Source organism: Theropithecus gelada, chromosome 11 (assembly GCF_003255815.1).
Source record: "Theropithecus gelada isolate Dixy chromosome 11, Tgel_1.0, whole genome shotgun sequence".
Lineage (NCBI taxonomy): Eukaryota > Metazoa > Chordata > Mammalia > Primates > Cercopithecidae > Theropithecus > Theropithecus gelada.
Genome location: NC_037679.1, coordinates 89,581,731 through 89,601,024, shown reverse-complemented (window position 1 = coordinate 89,601,024; position 19,294 = coordinate 89,581,731). Strand labels below are relative to the sequence as shown.

The window sequence follows — 19,294 nt, the reverse complement described above, 5'->3', positions numbered from 1 at the left end:
CACGCTGCAGCTGCTCCCTCCTCTCCCTGGACCGTGCCAAAGCCAGTTCCCTCTTGGGGACCCTCATCGACAATGCCTGGTCCCTGAGTTGTTGCAAAACTGGTTCATTTCTCTCACTGAGTCTCCCTCAGACCAGACGCCACTCCATGCCCAGACAGAGGGCACGTCGCCCCATTTACTGATGCCAAAACTTGCCTGCTTGCTCATGTGGTGGTTTGCCGACTGCCCACCTCCACCTGCTGGCACTTCAGCTCCGTGAAAGGTGCATCGGACGCATAGGACATCGCCTGACACCTAGGAGCTCCCAGCAAATCCTGCATGGACGGAGGTGCTCAACAGCACAGAAGGAATTGGAGATGTGGCGAGGTTCCGTCAGTCGGGGCAGTAGAGTCAAAATCCCATGGATAAGATGACCGACGATAAATTGGCATCAACACTCAGTTTTAGCCCGCGGAGTGAATCAATGAACAGTCAGCCCTCATGTAACCTGCGGGATGGAGGCACCATCGTTTTCTCCATGTTACAGATACGGAGGCTGAGGCTAACGTGCCCGTGGTCCACTTGAGACCCGATCCCGAAACCCTGAAGCTTCCTCTCCAGGTGAACGGTCACGGTCAGCCTGGAGTCCAGCTGCGTTCCGTTGCTTCAGACTTTCAGTTTCTTGTGTAGGTTACATCCTACACAAGAACGTCTTGTCCTGTGACAAGTGGCAATTACGATGATCCAGTGGTGTGAGCTAAAGGGCTTTTCCCTATTTATAATTCATCTGCAGACTTGACCGATTTTACTTCGGTCTGCAGTTCCTCTTACCGGTAGGATGATCGCTTTCAGTCTTAAGGCCATTACTGAAACATGTGATACTGAGAGAAGCTGAGCTTGCCACACGATGCATAGTTAATGCTTTGACTGAATTTGCTGTGCTGGCCTCAGTTGTGTGTGGATGGCTGGGGTGGGTCATAGCTGACCCTCTGTGTTAATTTCAGGCGGTGTCTGCCCCAAGCCTGTGTGCTCCTGGAGTATTAGAAAATGTCCCTCAGCCCTCAGCTCTGCAGAACTCGTGATTTGAGGGTCCTTGTAGCCCTCGGCATAGTTCCGTGAGTTTCACTGACTTTTCTACAGAGCTAATATAACACCCACGGAGGCCCCTCACTCTGCTCCATCTAAGCCAACGCCCGTTGTCCCGCCACAGTCGCCAGGGGCCTGGACGGCTTATTGCTCTGTGCCGCATCCAACCCAGTTAGATGCCCAGCACTTTGGCCACGGGGAATCTGCCCTCCCTTCTGCGAGCGCCGTCTCCCCGGACGCTGCTGCTGCTGCTGCTACAGGGCCTGCCCACCCTCCCGGATAGCAGATCCTCTGGGTAACAGGCCTGGTCCTCAGGCCTCTTCCTCCAGCGTCAGGAGCTCCAGTCTCCCTGCTCTGCAGGAACCACTCTCCGTAAAGGTCGCACGTTCCCTGTGTTGGCCCCTGAACGAGCCTAGCTTAAGCTGTCGCTTGGATTTTGTAAGAACTCAGTGCTGCCAATTTTAACAGTCTATTCTGATTGCCCAAATGGCCCAGCTTGCAAGTAGCCTGCAAAAATGCACTGGTTTTCATCTGAAGCTGGAAACGAAGTTGTACTGCCAGCTTGGCTGAGTTTTAACAGCCTGCTGGATTTTTTTTTTTTTTTTAAATCCTGCCAGTTTAAAACTATCTTTGATTCAACTGAGTCAATGGTGGCATCATTTATATAATCCCTGTATGTTCCCTGCTTGTTTGTCTCTTTTTCTGTTTTGTTATTTATTGTTGCTCTTGCTGGTTTTTGCTTTGAAAGGAACAGTTTTCGGCCTTCAGCGGTTGAGCTGAATTCGAGAATGGTGTAATTAACGTGCTGCGTTCCAGTCCCTTGCCCAGCTCTTGAAACTCTCATTGGAAAGATGTGAGAATGGAACGCACATGAATGAACTCTATGGAAACCTCAGACGACTTTTCATTTTTAGCCTGGGGAATGGCAGACTTCCCCTTGGCTGGGGAAGCCAGCTCTTCCCTCTTTTCAGCCCACGGGATTTTGCGAGTGAGAAGTAGAAGCTGTGAAGATAATGTTCACTTGCTTATTTATGATGTTGAATCGTCCATCACTAATTATTCTCCAGGCATAGAGGAAATATTTCTCTAGAAACCGATAATTCCAAAGTAAGTCGCAGCGTAGCATATGGATTCTTTATTCGTGCTCCATGTTTTAAGAGGTAGCTGCACTCTGGTGTCAGAAAATCATGCGTCTTAAAAATCCCCGTTTTCCTGCTCCATGGGGAACGTTTGGGAGACGCTGGCGCCGGTGTGAGGTGCGCAGTGTGGACTGTGCTGCAGGCGGGAGCCCGGTTTGTCTTTTCTCCTCGGTCTCGTCACAGCGTCGGGAATCCGACCTCCAGCGTCCCACACTTCAGGAAGTGTCCCTTGCTTTCACAGTTGAGGATGATGTTCATCAGCATCAGCACTCTTGGTTTCGAGTGACGGAAAACCCAGACAGGAAATTGTATTTGTACTTCGGATATGGCTGGACCCAGGGCTCAAGTCTACTGGCCTCAGACTCAGCAGAATCCAAGGCCTCCCTGATATCACCAGGACTGGGCTGCTCTCTGCCCTCCTCTGGATCAGCTTTAGCCTTGGTTTCCCTGTGGAGGTCCCCGGCCAGTCCAGCCCTGACTCTCCTGGTGGCAAAGTGGCTACAGCAGCTTCAGCCTCACCTCCTCCCAAGCCAAAGTCCAGTAGAAAGGAGCCTCCCGCTCCTGCAGCATTCTCAGGCAGAGGCCCGTTGCCCTCCGTAGGCCCCATGCCACCCAGGTCACCAGTCGCTGAGGGCCCAGAACCGTGCTTAGCACAGGGGAGGGCCAGACCCCAGCCAGTCCAAAGGCTCATCCCAGGAGAGGAGGGCATTGAAGCCAGGCAGGCAAACACGACAGATCCTTACCGTCATGAGGCTGCTGGGACTTCCGGGCCTGTGAGGACAAGAAATAACAGTGTTCCATTTCAGCTGTGTTTGAATCTGCCCTTTGCCCGGGCAGCAGCCATCCCAAGACATTTCTGTAGTGAAATGTGTGAAGTTACTTATTCTGTGGGATCCGGATGGCTTTGCCACGAGTGCTTTGAAGAGGGCAGCCCTGCCACAGGCTGCAGGTGCCAAGACCTGTTGCGTGCTCAGGACCCAGCCCCAGCCCCTCCTCCAGGGCCTGGGGAGGTCTCAGGGAACCTAGAGCTGATTGGGCGTCAAGACTGCAGGATTAGGTTTTGTTTCCAAAGCAGTTCATCGGACGTCTGGGCAGACGAAGGTGCTGTCAGAGGCACTGGAGGGATACTTCTGCTACTCAGTTCACCACCTGGGGGAAGAAATAATCTGTGCACCAGACCCCTCGGACGTGCGATTTATCTGTATAACAAACCTGCACATGTATTTCTGAAACTCAATTAAAGTTAAAATAAATAACGAATAGGAATAATTTTAATTCCTCTATTAGAGGAATAAAAATGAATGACCCCTCACCCCCAGTGATTCAGACATTGATCCGATTATCTTCTTTCTCATTTGGACATTTACTCTTTTCTCTCTTTTCCTCAAAAAAGGCTCAGGTTGAGGCTAAGAAGGAGCATGAAGGCGCAGTGCGGCTGCTAGAGGTAAGGAGCGTGCCCCTGCTTTCTGCCCGGGGGTGGGGGACACTGGGGAGAGTTGCATTGATACCTGCTAGAAATAATAGGTGATGTTTATGAAGTGAGCCTCACAAGCAACCAGTACGACAGGTGCCAGGTCGATGTCCGTTCTTACAGGGAAACTGAGGCACAGAGAGGTTAAGCAGCTTTCCCTTGACCACACATGCAGACCCAGAATTGTGTGTCTCAGACGTGGTCTGCTGCCCTCTGCTGGCTCTTCTTGGGCGGAAAGCAAGGGGGCATGGCTCACTCGCTTGCTTGCGAATTGATTTCCCCAGGGGGAAAGGTGGGTGGACCCTCTGGAGGCTGCCCTGGCCCCTGATGAACTGCCTTGGGGTACCTTTTTTAGGTATGCCACTCATGCTGGGGAGGCATTTGTAGGATCAGAGTAAGGAGGGCCTGGGGAATCAGAGTCCTCAGCGCCATCCGAGGCACTTCCCCGGGTGTGGTCCTCGCAAACGCTGCGTGAGTGACCTTCTCCTGCCTCCCAGAGATGTTTCCCACTGGCCTTGGGAAGGAAACGACCACTGTGTCCCACCTGCATGAGTGGCATGTTGGGAGTGCCCACCCCTGTCCCTGGCTCCTGGTCCAGTGCCAGCCTCCTTGGGACTGAGTAGCCAGGCAGACGGGGAGGGCTGTGGGGTCCCCTGAGGCCTCTGCTGTCTGTATCCGTCATGCACAGTGGATGGGCTGTGGTGAGCTGGGGCCCCCACCTGCTGAAGTCATGGATGGTGTAATTTACCACCCCACAAGGAGAGATTTATGTAGGAGTGGATCTGCCCAGGGGTGGCCTCCTCCGGGTAATGTTCCCTTAAGAGAGGCCACGGTTTCCCAGTATTGGATGAGGCTGCCCTCTTCGGAATGACCTTGTCCCTTGTCCCCGGGGGAGCAGCAACCACTGAAAACAGGCTTATGTGCATCTCTTACGTTGCCTTTTAAAGTCTATTCCTCCCACAGGAAAAGGTTTCATCATTATCATCCTATATGTTAAAATGGATTTTCTGAAAGCCTCCATTAGTTAATAACTATCTGGAGGGAGGAGCGGGATGAATAGCAAATAGGAAAATATATAACCTGGGAGAACAGAAACAGACCTCCAAATGGCCATTTATCTCCCTGGAAAATAATTCACTTTCCCTGGCCTGAGTTATCCACTGCACTTTAATCTGCATCATCTCCTAGCAGAAAAGGTAGTTCCCTCTCCCCAGTTGCCCCGGAGCCCATTGACGTGACCCTGTGTGGCTTCAATCCGCCTCTGAGGGACCGGTCCTCCATGATCCCGCCGTCACCTGTCACCCCGTGCTGCTGGTGGTGCATGCTTTCAAACATGGTGACGGTCGCAACGCAGCGTGCTTTGGTTCGAAAAACAGAGAAGGCAATTCAGATGTGCTGGGAATTGTGTCGTCTTTTATTTACGGCGTCTTTCTGTAACTGTCTTGCTTTGCTCTTCGCGCAGAACACCTTGGACAGCATGCAGGTATTCTAGAGAATAGCATCTTCCCCGCCCGGCGTGCTTGGCGATGCTTTTCCCGTGAGTGGACGCGGCCATGAGTCCTGGGCCTGCTCTGACCTGCCTCTGCTTCCTGAACTGCAGCTTCTGACGCAGGTGGGGGGTGGTTGGGGTTCCTCAGCCTGGGGGAGCCGAGGAGCTGCTTCAAGGAGCTCCACGAGCAGGGCCTCCCCCTCATCCGGGCGTCAAATGCAACGCGTTGCTCGCTGAGGTGCCGCGCAGGCCCAGACACATGGCTCTTCCCGTCCCGCCAAGGCTGTGACTCTCAGGCTGGCACAGCGGTCCTGGGGTTCAGATGACCACAGGGGAGAGAAATTGTGGGTTGACTCTACCCTTGGGCCAGAGTTGTTGAGAGAGCCTAGCGGATAACCCTGAATTCTGTTAATTCAGTTACTGGTCATCAGAATTCACGCTGCACACCTGAGCATCACACCCTTCCGTTCTGCCTCTGCGTTGTGCGGCCAGCAAGCTCCTTCCCACGGGCCAGGGAGGCTGCCTGTGCTCCTCTCTGTCACAGACCACCCCCTTGCTATTCCCCTTGGGGTGGAGGAGAGGCTAGGTTGTCGCCCCGCCGGACAGGCCTTTGAAAGTTTTCCACGCCTCTGAGTTGGATGGTGAGTTCGTGGAAGGAATGGCCTTTCCCACTGCTGGACAAGTGGTTCTCTAAGTGGGTTCCCTGGGGCAGCAGCAGCAGCACCCAGGAGCTCGTGAGCAAAGCAGCTTCTCAGGCCCGGCCTCGCACCTGCTGAATCTGAACTCCTCAGGGAGGGGCCCCAAGGTTGACTGTAATCACCCTTCCAGATGTTTCTCATGCCGCTGAGGTCTGAGAAGCATTGTTGAGGGAGTCTGTGAGGCCGGCTACTGGGAGGCAGAGAGCAATTTCAGCAGTGCGTTCCCTGAGAAGCCTTGGCCTTTGCAGGGTCCACCTTGGGGACCTGATCCCAACACTGCAGCTGTTGACCGAGAAACCATGGCTGTCAAGTCCCGCCCACTCACCCATCAAAGAACCACCTGTGGTGTGCAGTGGGGGTTTCACGTCTAGGTGTTTGTGTCCTTGGAGAATGGGGCATGTTGGTGACTTTCTGTAGACAGAACATTCCACTGGGCAGAGCAACCTGCTTCCACGCTCAGCCAGATACAACAGAGAGCGCCTAGATAAGATACACTCCAGAACACGTTACATAAAACCCCTGAGCACACGGTGACCCAAAGGCGTCTGAGATGAGTTCCAATCGGTTCAGGACGCACCTGTGACCCAGCCTCAGGAGGTCTCGATGACATGTGGCCAAGGTCGTCTGGGCTCAGCTTTGCTTTTATACATTTTAGAGAGACATGAGCCATCAGTATGGGTAAGGTGTCCATTGGTTTGGTCGGCAAAGGTGAGACCATTTGAAGTGGAGGCTTCTGGGTCATAGCGTAACTGCCTAGTGGGTTCACCTTGCCCGTTGCCTAGATACAGCCAATTTATCAACACGGGTATTGCGATAGAGAAAGAGTAATTCATACAGAGCTGGCCATGTGGGAAACCAGAGTTTTATGACTACTCAATCAGTCTTCCTGAAAATCTGGAGACTGGAGGTTTTAAGGATAATTTGGTGGCGAGGGGGCAGGGAGTTGAGCGTGCTGATTGCTTGGGTTGGAGGTGAAATCACAGGGAGTCGAAGCTGTCCTCTTGCACTGAGTCATTTCCTGGGTGGGGGCCACAAGACCAGATGATCAGACCAGATCCATAGAGGGTGGGGCTGCAAAATATCTCAAGACCTGATCTTGGGTTTTACAATAGTGAGGTTGTCTCCAGGAGCAATCTGGGGAGGGTCAGAATCTTGCGGCCTCTAGCTGCATGACTCTTAAACAATAGTTGATAGTCTTGTGGCCGATTTGTTAGTCCTGCGAAGGCAATCTTATTTCCAGGCAGGGAAGGAGGCTTGTTTTGGGAAAGGGCTGTTATCTTCTTTGTTTCAAAGCTAAACTAGACACTAAGCTCCTCACAGAGTTCATTCAGCCTACACCCAGGAGTGAACAAGGACAGCTTGGAGGTTAGAAGCAGGAGGGAGTTAGGTCAGATCTCTTTCACTGTCTCAGTTATAACTTTGCAATGGTGGTTTCAATAGGTAGAGAAGAGACAACGGGTTGCCTTCTTTTGAGTCTCTGATGAGGCCTTCACTGAATACACAATTTCCATGTGAGAAGGAGGCAGAGGAATAATCATTTACGCCTTAGTCTGGCTCAGTGAGTCTGCATTTTTGCATAAATAATAGGGCAGAAGAAACAGCCAGATATACATTTGTCTCGGGTGAGCAGAGGGTTAGGAGCTGAGTTCTTTTGTCCCACCCCTGCGGAGATAAATGATCAATTTACATTGCCTGGGTGAAATTCAACAGAACTGTTTTAGGGGAAAGATCTGGAGGCCCACAAGGGATCTCTTTGTACGCAAATTGTGAGGGAGCTTTGTAGCTTTTTAATCTTTGCAGCTATCTTATTTAGAAATAAAATGAAAGGCAGGTTTGCTGACACAGTTCCCAGCTTGATGCTTCCCTTTGGCTTCATGATTGTGGGGTCCTGAGATTTATTTTCCTTTCATGGTACCCATAGACACAACTCCAGTGCCAGGGACACTTCTAGGCCTTGTTCTCTAAAGAATGAATGGCCAGGAGGTTTTGGTGGCAGCGGGAAAGTGTCTTTTTTCTTGGTCGCGCTGCGTGAAGTCCTGAGGCCCAAGGAGTACCCTGGGCTGGTTTTGGGGTTTAGCAAAGATGTGCATCAGGATTTAAACGTAGAACAGAGGTTTTCAGGAACTTGCCTGTCAAGACAGCTCTTTTTGTAAACCTAAGAACCTGAGAGCAGGGAGATGCCAGCTACTAGGAGTTACGTAATTTCTTTGGCACTTAGAGTCGAATCAAAACAGAGAAGCAAAAGAAAACACTGAGAGCAGCACCACCACCTCGAACAGGTGCCCTGTGCTGGGCCCTGTCCTGAGAGTGCGTCGGAGACACATTGAGACATCTACAAGATAATGCCCATTTTGCTTGATCTTCTTCATGTCTGGGGGAAACCAAGGCACAGGCAGGTTAATGAATGACCTGCCCGAGGGTCTCAGACAGTCATGAGCAGAATCCCATTCAAGCCCCAGGAGTCTGGCTCCGGAATCCAGGCCTTCGATGGGCTTCTGTACAGCACAGCCTCCCATCAGCTCGACTCTGACCTCCCTGTGGATGCTGGGTGGGGGCAGAGGGGACGGCGGCCCTGGTCCTGCCTGTAGGCTGAATCGTAAGTCAGTGCTGGCAGCTCCAGACTGAGGGAGCACCAGCCATGCTGCCTTCACCCGCTGATTTTTTTCCCTGGGTGTTCAGCAGTAGCAAGGGGTAGGAATGCAGGAAGTCGCTTTACCCCAGTCCGTTGAGAGGTACAGTCATATTTAACCCCTGAAACCGCTGCCCTAGGTTCTCTGTCACCTCATTTTGCTGATTAGGCAATGGGCACAGAGACAATGAGCCACTTACCCGAGGACACACAGCTCCCAAGTGCCAGGGCCAGGCCCTGAAGGCAGGAAGTCAGCCTGGTAACAGCCTCTCAGGTGCTTTGAGGAAAGTCTAGGGGCTGGCGTGCTTGTCACCATGTGGCTGGGCTGAGAGATGGGGATCTGGGCTTCCTGGTCAGGGGAACATTGTGAGGAGCCGGCGCCAGTGCTGTGTGTTTGGCGTGTGCTGTCATGCGTGTCTGTGTGAAGAGACCACCAAACAGGCTTTGTGTGAGCAATAAAGCTTTTAGTCACCTGGGTGCAGGTGGGCCGAGTCCGAAAAAAGAGTCAGCGAAGGGAGATAAGGGTGGGGCTATTTTATAGGATTTGGGTAGGTAAAGGAAAATTACAGTCAAAGGGGGTTTGTTCTATGGCGGGCAGGAGTGGGGGTCACAAGGTGCTCAGTGGGGGAGCTTTTTGAGCCAGGATGACCCAGGAAGAGGAATTTCACAAGATAATGTCATCACTTAAGGCAAGGACCGGCCATTTTCACTTCGTTTGTGGTGGAATGTCATCGGTTAAGGCGGGGCAGGGCATTTTCACTTCTTTTGTGATTCTTCAGTTACTTCAGGCCATCTGGGCGTGTGTATATATACATGTGCAAGTCCCAGGGGATGCGATGGCTTGGCTTGGGCTCAGAGGCCTGACTTGTGCGTGTCGGCAGCTCTGTGGTGATTCTTCAGGGCACCCTCGTGGGAGTCCCTCTCCTCTCCACAGTGCCTTGGGTATCTCCTCCTGGAGTGAGGCATCGAACCGCAGATGACGTCAGCCCTGGTTCGTCTTGGCCTCAGAGGAGCCCGGCTATTTTTCCTGAGCAGCCCTCTTTCCTCCCTGGGAGACTTCCAGGGTGGCCAGCGTGCTTGCTTCCCGAACAGGCTGGGGTCCACCTCCCCACAGGGGTCTGGCCTCAGGCCCGCAGTGGACGATTGTGGGCTGTGGGCCTTTGCCTTTAGGGGTCATCCCTTCCTCCATAAAATAATCCTCACAGTTGTATTTTGCATCTAGGGTGGAATAAAGATGAGTATTACCCAGGTTGGATGCATTATGTATTTACCACCCTTTTTCACTTCTTTTCCGATTTTAAAGGAAACTAAAGTGGAACCATGTCTGTGGGCCCCTGAAGGTAAAGGGCTGTGGTCCCAGGTGCTGGCCTGCTCGGCCTGCTTGGCCTGCAGGGAACCAGCCCTGCCTGGCTCTTGTTCAGAGGCTGGGTGACCCCTGGGCCAGTGAGTGTGTTGGGGGGGATGTGTGGGTGAGTGAGGGTGCAGGCTTGGGCTCAGGTGGGCCCTGGGCAGAGAGACTCAGAGACGGCAGCCGGAGAGACCTGGGTAGGTCCTGCTGCCCGCTGGGGGTGTGACTACGAGTCCCTCTTGGCCTCGTCTTCTGCCCTGGTGCAACGGCCTAACACCGACTTACCCGGTAGGTCTCTCTGAGTCACCAGCAATGCATGACTGCCCCAGGCAGGGCCTGGCACATAGTAGGTATTCAGCCAGTGAACAATGAAATCACATAGGGCCTGGCACATAGTAGGTATTCAGCCAATGATCAATGAAATCACATAGGGCCTGGCATGTAGTAGGTATTCAGCTAGTGAACAATGAAATCACATAGGGCCTGGCACATAGTAGGTATTCAACTGATCAATGAAATCACATAGGGCCTGGCACGTAGTAGGTATCCAGCCGATGATCAGTGAACTCACTAGGGCCTGGCACATAATAGGTATTCAGCCAGTGAACAATGAAATCACATAGGGCCTGGCACATAGTAGGTATTCAGCCGATCAATGAAATCACATAGGGCCTGGCACGTAGTAGGTATTCAGCCGATGGTCAATGAACTCACATAGGGGCTGGCACGTAGTAGGTATTCAGCTAGTGAACAATGAAATCACATAGGGCCTGGCACATAGTGGGTATTCAGCAGATGATCAATGAAATCACATAGGGCCTGGCACATAGTGGGTATTCAGCCAGTGAACAATGAAATCACATAGGGCCTGGCACATAGTAGGTATTCAGCCAGTGAACAATGAAATCACATAGGGCCTGGCACATAGTAGGTATTCAGCAGATGATCAATGAACTCACAGAGGGCCTGGCACGTAGTGGGTATTCAGCCAGTGAACAATGAAATCACATAGGGCCTGGCACATAGTGGGTATTCAGCCAGTGAACAATGAAATCACATAGGGCCTGGCACATAGTAGGTATTCAGCCAGTGAGCAATGAAATCACACAGGGCCTGGCACATAGTGGGTATTCAGCCGATGATCAATGAACTCACATAGGGCCTGGCACATAGTAGGTATTCAGCAGATGATCAATGAACTCACATAGGGCCTGGCACATAGTAGGTATTCAGCAGATGATGAATGAACTCACAGAGGGCCTGGCACATAGTGGGTATTCAGCCAGTGAACAATGAACTCACATAGGGCCTGGCACATAGTGGGTATTCAGCCAGTGAACAATGAAATCACATAGGGCCTGGCACATAGTGGGTATTCAGCCAGTGAAAAATGAACTCACAGAGGGCCTGGCACATAGTAGGTATTCAGCCAGTGAACAATGAAATCACAGAGGGCCTGGCACATAGTGGGTATTCAGCCAGTGAGCAATGAAATCACATAAAGACAGCACAGGGGACAATTCGTTTCCACATTGTTCCTGATGTTACTGGAAAGCAGCCTCCATCCAGACCCCAGGAGAGGGCTCTTGGAGCTTGCACAGGAAAGAATTTGGGTGAGTCCATAGAGGAAAGGGAAAGCCAGTATGTGAGAGAAGTAAAGCAACGAACGGATGGCCACTCGTAGGCAGAGCAGCAGTGTGGGCTATTCGTGGTTATTTCTTGATTATGTGCTGAACAAGGCGTAGATGGTTCAGGAGTTTTTGTAGCGGGGAAGGGGTGGGCAGTTCCCAGAACTGAGGGCTCCACTCTTTTCAGACCATGTAGGGTAACTTCCTGATGTTGCCATGGCGTCTGTAAGCTGTCATGGCGCTGGGGGGAGTGTCTTTTAGCAGCCAACGCATTGTAATGAGCGCATAATGTGCTGTGAGGATGACCAGAGGTCACTCTCATTGCCATCTTGGTTTTGGTGGGTCTTGGTGGCTCCTTTACTGCATCCTGTTTTATCAGCAGGGTCTTTGTGACCTGTATCTTGTGCTGACCTCCTATCTCATCCTGTGACTCAGAACACCTTCACCATCTGGGAATGCAGCCCAGTAGGTCTCAGCCTCATCTTTCCCAGCCCCTATTCAAGATGGAGTCGCTGTGGTTTGAATGCCTCTGACACTAAAGTCAAACGACCCAGTGAGCCTGGACCGTCCCTGGGTTCTGCCTGTGATTCTGGAATGATTATGCATCGGGCCCCTTGCTCTCAGAACCACCCCGTTTGGATGCCAGCCGCCAGCACAGTGCCTGCTTATCACCCCTCTTCACAGAGGCCGGGAAGCCAGAGGAGGGCACTGAGCCAGGAGCCGGGAGAGCTGCGGGGGCGTCTTTGGATGCTTCCCCCTTGTCTTTAGAAATAGCCACATCCACATTTGCAAGCCTCTGCTGTTTGTTCCAATTATAGTTGATTTGCCTGATGACTGTGCCATCTGTTCCTGCCTGGTCTGGACTCAGTTGCTTCTGAGCAGTGCCCTGCAGGCTCTAGCGCCTGCAGGTGGCCTCGGGATGGGGAGGAGCCAGCACCATGTGGCTGGGTGTGTCCCTGCATCCCTGCAGCCAGGGTGACACCCAGACCCAGTCCCAAACCCAGATAGGACAGCACTCTGTATCCGGAAATAAATATTGAGGTGTAAATGTGCCTGCCTGGGGTAGGACCACGGGTTGCTCTTTTCTCTCAGCATGCTTTGGAAGTGGCTCCTGCTGGCAATTCCTCCCCACAGGCAATAATTGGAAGCTCTTAGCCCCAGCAGGGACCCCCCTGGCAGTCATGAGAGCCTTCGGCTGCTGCCAAGAAGCCAGGGAGTTGTGCTCAGGCGAGGAGCTGAAAGGAAAGGTTGCAAACAAGCTGGGTGTGGACGGGCACGACTCTTAGGTTCTCCTTGGTAGGAATTCGAGGTGGGGGAGGCTGTGCCCCTGTTCCACACCTTCAGTGTAGGTTACAAGGAAAGCGAGTCTCACAGCAGATTCTCCCATCAGACAAGCATTTACTGAGCACGTGCTTATGGACAAGCAGGCACGAGAGGGTACATTCCATGCTTGGCCTGTGGTGCCAGCGCTCTGCACTGCTAGGAGGGTGCTTGTACGTTGGCCCCACGGCGCTCATTCGGGGAAAGCATGTCAGCTGGACAGGGGCGGGGGCAACCAGACTCCTCAAATCAGTGTCTGCACACAGGACCGGCTAGAGACCCAGCTCTGAGCACCGTCCCCGAGACAGCAGGAGCAGGGCCTCACTAGTCTACACCCTGCTCGTTCAAAGGTGGGGCAGTGCTAAGATGTGTGAGCCGGGTGACATAGCTTCACTTTAACCAACGAATGCCCGTTCCTCCCATCCCTTATGCTTAGGAAAAAGCCAATAACTCTACTGTTTATTTTTCCTGATATTGGTCATGCCGAGTAGCGTGCCTGGGGCCTCAGTGGAGACGCAGTCAGGCAGGCGTCCTTGGAGCAGCAGTCTCCAGGCTTGTGGCAGCGCAGCCTTCCTGGTGTCTGCACTGGCCAACCCTGGGGGGGATTCTCAATTATGGCAACGCGTTGCGCAGCTTGTCTGTAAGTACGTGCTCAATGCCCAGGTGGATGTAGGCACCCAGAGGGTTGCAAATTCTAGGTTCCAGAGTCCCCCAGACCCGGGAGCAACTAAGGGATCGTCCTGTGGGTCAGAGGCTTATGTGGGTACAACTGGGGGCATCTACAGGGCCAGGAGGACATTTGATCCCAACCTGGCCCCCCACACACCCAACCTGCTGATGCGGGAGTGCCACCATGCTGCTGTGCAGAGCAGCACCACGGCCAGCAGCCACAGCCGTCTCTAGACATGCCTGTCAGCCCAGGCTGCTGCTGAGCCTTTAAATGCTCACCAGTGTTGAAAATGTGAGCTTTTCCGGTAAACTGAAAATTCCCTGGGCGTGTCTGGCCGTTCTGGCTCTAAAGGAATGCCTGAGGCTGGGCCATTTGTGAAGGTAGTTTATGAAGGAGTCACTGGCTGATGGTCCTGCAGGCTGTACAGACGGCGTGCTGGCTTCTGAGGAGGCCTTGGGAAGCTTACAATCATGGCAGAAGGCGAACGGGGAGCAGGCGTGTCGTGTGCTGAGAGCAGGAGGGTATGGGAGGTGCCAGGCTCTTTTCAACACCCAGACCTTGTGTGAACTTAGCCTGCTCCTTATGGCAAGGACAGCGCCAAGCTGTTCATGAGGGATCCACCCCCAGAACCCAGACACCTCCTGCCGGGCCCCGCATCCAACACTGGGGGTCACATTTCAACAGGAGATGTGGAGGGGATAGCGCCCTGCTGATCCTGGGAAACCGGAAGCTTTAGCTTTGCCTTTGGTGGGCTGCACCCGGCCGAGGCACCGGCCCCTTTGAAATGTGACCCCCCAGTGTCATAGGTGGAGCCTGGCGGGAGGTGTCTGGGTCCTGGGGTGGGTCCCTTGTGAATGGGGAACCACTGGCCCTATCTGCTGACCCCTTGGAGGAGAAGCACCGTTCGGGAGGAGGCGGCAGCTGGGAGCCTGGGGGCGTTTCTTAGGCTTCAAGAACGGAGTGACTTTGTGTCACAGGAGGGCATGGAATCTCCTGTGCAGTGAACCCAGGTGGGCGAGGGGACTGTGGGAGGGGGCTCAGGCAAGCTGGGTCTCCCCCGTCACTGCTGCCCGTGGGCCTCCTGCTCCCAACACCCCTCAGAACGCGGTGGATGTCCCTGGTGCCATGCCCTGGGGAACCTGTAGGGGAAGAAAGGACAGTGGCTGGCTGCTACTCTGCTGAGAATACCAGTATCCCTGCTGTTGCTGCTGCTAATACTGCATCTGCTGCTGCTACTAATACTAACGCCAAACTGTTACTGTGAAGGATAACACCAGTACACTTACAGGTCGTAATAATGATACTGCTGTGACTAGTACGAATAATACCAATGCTGCTGCTGCTGCTGCTAATACGTGCTGCTATGAATGCTAATACCAACATCACTGCTACTACACCACTGCTCACACCCATGCGATTCCTACAAAAAACACTACTGTTGCTACCACTGCTGCTAATGCTCTTTCATACCAAAGCAAGGCTGCTACTACTGCAGGAAATAAAAATACCAGTACCACTGATACTGGTACGGCTAATCAATACCAACACTGCCACCGTGATTACAGCTGCTCCTGCGAGCGCTGCCGCCGCTGCCAACGGCAGTTCCATGTGCCCAGCATTCCATCTGCTGCCCTTTTTGAAGCACTAAGCCCGTGTTGACGCACTCTGCCCTCACGCTCATCCTAGAAACAGGCTCTGTCATCATGGCTGTTTCACAGAGGACGGGACTAACCTCTGCCGGGCGCTGCCCTGGCTGCTCACAGGCACTCTGGCCCTGGGGCTTCCTGCCTGGCCTTTCATCCACTGCTCAGGCTTGAGCCCTTTCCCACCCCTCCTCCTTCAGCTCATTGTCCAGTCACCCCAAGCCTCGGCCGCAGAGGGAAGGCATGTCCGGCCCTGCAGGGGTCTCTGAGGCTGTGGCTCTGGGGTTCAGGCACTCGTGCGGACCTGGGTGGTGTGGCCTCTCCTCACCCGTGGTCACACACTGTGCCATCGCAGGCCTGGGTGTTCATCAGGGCCAGGTTCCCTCTCCCACGGGGAACCCTCAGCTGTAGGTATCCTGTGAGTCTGCACTCCAGGCCCCGTTCTGTGCACAGAAGACGCAGGCCCCTCGGTAGGCTGGTGGCAGCCCTCCTTGAACCCCACCGGCCACTGTGCAGAGGTCTTGGGGTTCCTTGATGAGCTACCCGGTGGCTGCTCCTCCACCTGTTTTCTGTCTCCCTTGGACAGAGGTGACCTGGTTCATCTCTAACTTGAGGGTACTCCGCACTTCCTGTGCATGGATCCATTTACCCACAGCTTATTGTGATCCATTGAGTATCTGTTAAATGCCCATGCTGTGCCAAGTCCTGAACTAGGGGTTGAGGATGGACTGATGGGCCAGGCCGAGGGGCTGACCTTAGGAAGTGCCACTGTGGCCCACACAGGACACAGGCATGGGAGTGGCCCTGCCAGGCTCTGGGGACCAAACCACAGAGAGCCTGCAGCTGCTGCTTGGCTCACCCTCATCCTTGGCCCCCCAGCCCCCGTCATTTCTGGGAGTCCTATGGAACCATGTGAGAGCAGACAGCCTGCCCTCTTCCCTCTGTGTTGCACCCGACCCGCCCTCCTGCAACCAAAGCAGGCAGCCCGCAGCCCGCCGGCCACCGCGTAGGTGTGTATCAGGTGCAGAACTCGCTTTAGGCCCCTGCGACCTCAGCCGCCCTTAGCCCCCTCGATGGGGTGTAATGTCCCCAAAGGTTGGCTGTTCACGTGGTACCTTTCATTATTTTCACCGTCTCTGCATGCTGCCTATATTCTTAGTTTCTGTTGTTTAAAATCCCTTCACTTCTGAAAACTTTCTTTTGAAGTAATTTTAGGTTCACGGGAATTTACAAAGACAGCAGGGAGAGCTCCCGCGGCCCCTCTTCCGGCCTCCCAGTGGTGGCGTCTCTGCAGCCAGAGTGTGCTCTCAAAGCCGGGAAGCTGGCGTGGGAGCAGCACTGTGGTGTGCTGGTGAATTTATTTGCTTTCTCCAGTGTTTATATCCTCTTTTTTTTCCCCCCGTATACAGCTGTATGGCATTTGGTGGTATATACAGATTCTTGTTACCACCACCACCGTCAGGTGTACAGACGCTGCTGTCACCCAGAGAAACTCCCTCACGACACCCTCCCTAGTCACACCCTCCCCAACCCGAAACCCTGACAACTGCTGATCTGTTCTTTATTGCTATAATTTTATCATTTCAAGATTGTAATAGGAAAAATCTATTCACTTTTTTTTTTTTTTTTTTTGTTTTGAGACAGAGTCTCACTCTTGTTGCCCGAACTGGAGTGCAGTGGCTCGATCTCGGCTCACTACAACCTCTGCCTCCTGGGTTCAAGCAATTTTCCTGCCTCAGCCTCCCAAGTAGCTGGGACTACAGGCATGTGTCACCCTGCCCGGCTAATTTTGTATTTTTAGTAGAGACTGAGTTTCACCATGTTGGCCAGGCTGGTCTCAAACTCTTGAGCTCAGGTGATTCGCCTGCCTCGGCCTCCCAAAGTCTGGGATTACAGGCATAAGCCACCATGCCCGGCCTGTTTTAGTTAGGTCATTTTCATAGATACGATGTCAGGGAATGGATGTGCCAGTTACACGTTCTCTGTCGCACGTTAGAATGAATGCGTGACTATTAAACGTCTCCTGTTCCTCAATGCCCCAGGAAGGCTCCGCAAGTGCCCCGTGGGTGCCTGGGGGCTTGTTGGCTCACACAGTTGAGCTCAGGGCCCTCTGGGGTGAGGCCTTGCCTGCAGCAGGCAGTGACAGCTGTTCCCTGGCCAAGACCCTGGCTGCCCTGCAGGGCCTGTCACTCTGTCTTAAGGGCTGATCCAGCAGAACTAGAGTGCCCGCAAGCCCCCGGAAGCTGAGTCATCATCCCACCTGCAGACCCCGCATTTGGGGTAGGAGCTGTCCCCGGGCTTGGATTCCCTTTGATGCTTTCCATGTCATGCCCGGGAGCCCCTGGGTTTTTAGCTCTACGCCTTCCTCGGTAGACACAGCCGGCTTGGCCAAGCCCATTCAGCTTCTTAAAGAAGAATAGTGCTGATTTCTTTTAATGAATCAAAGAAATTAGTTATAGGCTTTGGATTTGTTAGGTTTATTTTAGAAATCCATGATCTCAGCCATAAATAGTGCTTCATTCTGGACTAAGGAGCTGAGAAGCCTGCTGCTTGTGGAGGGACAGTGGCGGAGAGGATGGATGAAGAGGAGGGGCGGAGGAGGGGGAGGTGGGGACTGTCGCTGAGCCCTTTGCTCAGGTCCGGGACGCAGCAGGAAACAGGCCGACAGAGGCCTGCCCTCATGCGGCTGACATTTCACTGGGGAAACACCAGTGTCTGTCGTCAGCCCCCATTAATAATCCCATAACGGATTTTCCCATCCGTCCTAAAGTAAGGAGTGGCAAGAAAGCGGCCTTGTATGCAGACCCGACAAGCCGTCCCCACAAGGAGCATCGTACCCAGAGCTCAGGGTTCGCCATTTTCACTGATTCAGCAAACGCTCTCTGAGCACGATGCTGAGTCCATGCAGAGTGTCGAAGGTGTATCCACGAGCCAGAAGGCAGAGACTCAGGGCTGAGAGTGTCGTCGTGGACACTGACAGGAAACAAACAGCCCAGGAGCCACCGTAGTGCCGGGGGGCGGTCAGCGCGGTGGAGAAAGGAAGGGTGGGTCCTCTGTAGACCCCTCCATCCTGCACCTTCTGTGATGGGGGCCAGAAACCCATCTCAGGAGACCGTGTCTCACACACAGCTCGAGTCCCAGGGGAGCAGGGAGCGGGGCTTTGCCCATGTACCCCTGACCTGGGAGGAAGCCCACAAGGGTCAGAGATGTCCCGAGATTGGACACAGCCCAGGTCTGTCCTGCCCCGAGGAAGGAGCTTTGCTGGGCTACCCCTTTCCTGGTATGTGTCCCCAGGGGAGACGCTTGCCTTCCCCAGGGCTCCCGAGGTGTCTTCGTGTTGTCTGCAAATGCAGCAATGTTGCTAACTGACTGTAGCAGATAGATTCCTTATTGCTCAAAGTGGCGTTCTTAAGTGTTCTGCAGTCCAAAGGGGCAGGCACCCTGGATGAGAATTGCATCCTTGCATCCGTGGGACAGCACCTGAGCTACTCCCCTGAGTCTGGGCCGCATCACAGCCTCATACTCCAAGTTCCAAACAGCTCTAGCAAAGCCTGCCAACTGCAAAGTGCCCGGGCTGCACGCACAGCCCAGAACAATCTACGGTTGGCTGGGAGCTGAGTGTTTGCAGAATTTCTTGGCACCTGTGGTTTCTCACATTGGCCAGTAGCCAGGTGGCACGAGAAGCTGGGTTTATCAGGCACTGCTCTCCTGTGGAGGTGGGAGGCAGCCCCTGCTGCACACGGCACACACAGACACGTGCACACACTCTTACCACGCATGCATTTTCACAGACACAACACGTGTGTGTGTACACACACGTGCACACACATGCATATGTGCACACATACAACACATGTGAACAGGCTCAGACACATTTCCACCACCAAATGCGCCACCGCTGACCCCCTGTCCTGCCTCTGCCGTGCAGTCCAAGGTTCGAGAGCTGGAGGAGAAATGCCGGACTCAAAGTGAGCAGTTCAACCTGCTGTCCCGGGACCTGGAGAAGTTCCGGCAGCACGCTGGGAAGATTGACCTGCTGGGTGGCAGCACGGTGGCCCCCCTGGATGTCTCCACGGCCCCCGGCAAGCCTTTCCCACAGTTTGTGAATGGCCTAGCCACCTCCCTCGGCAAAGGTAAGCACCTGGACCATCCGCCTTGCTGTGGTGGGGACAGAATGGCCGTTGGCCGGGCCTG

The 19,294-nt window shown here is 53.6% G+C and overlaps 1 protein-coding gene across 9 annotated transcripts in view; it reads left to right on the top strand.

Moving 5' to 3' along the window:
- The window catches only part of RIMBP2 (RIMS binding protein 2), a 319,920-nt gene that overhangs the window by 241,733 nt on the left and 58,893 nt on the right, over positions 1-19,294 (top strand). For 8 of the 9 annotated variants that reach the window (XM_025402095.1, XM_025402100.1, XM_025402097.1 and 5 more), the window contains 2 exons: positions 3,598-3,648; positions 19,029-19,233. In XM_025402095.1, coding sequence (XP_025257880.1) covers positions 3,598-3,648; positions 19,029-19,233 — 256 coding nt within the window. The remainder of the gene's footprint in view (positions 1-3,597; positions 3,649-19,028; positions 19,234-19,294) is intronic. The other variant, XM_025402103.1, reaches the window with a different exon arrangement.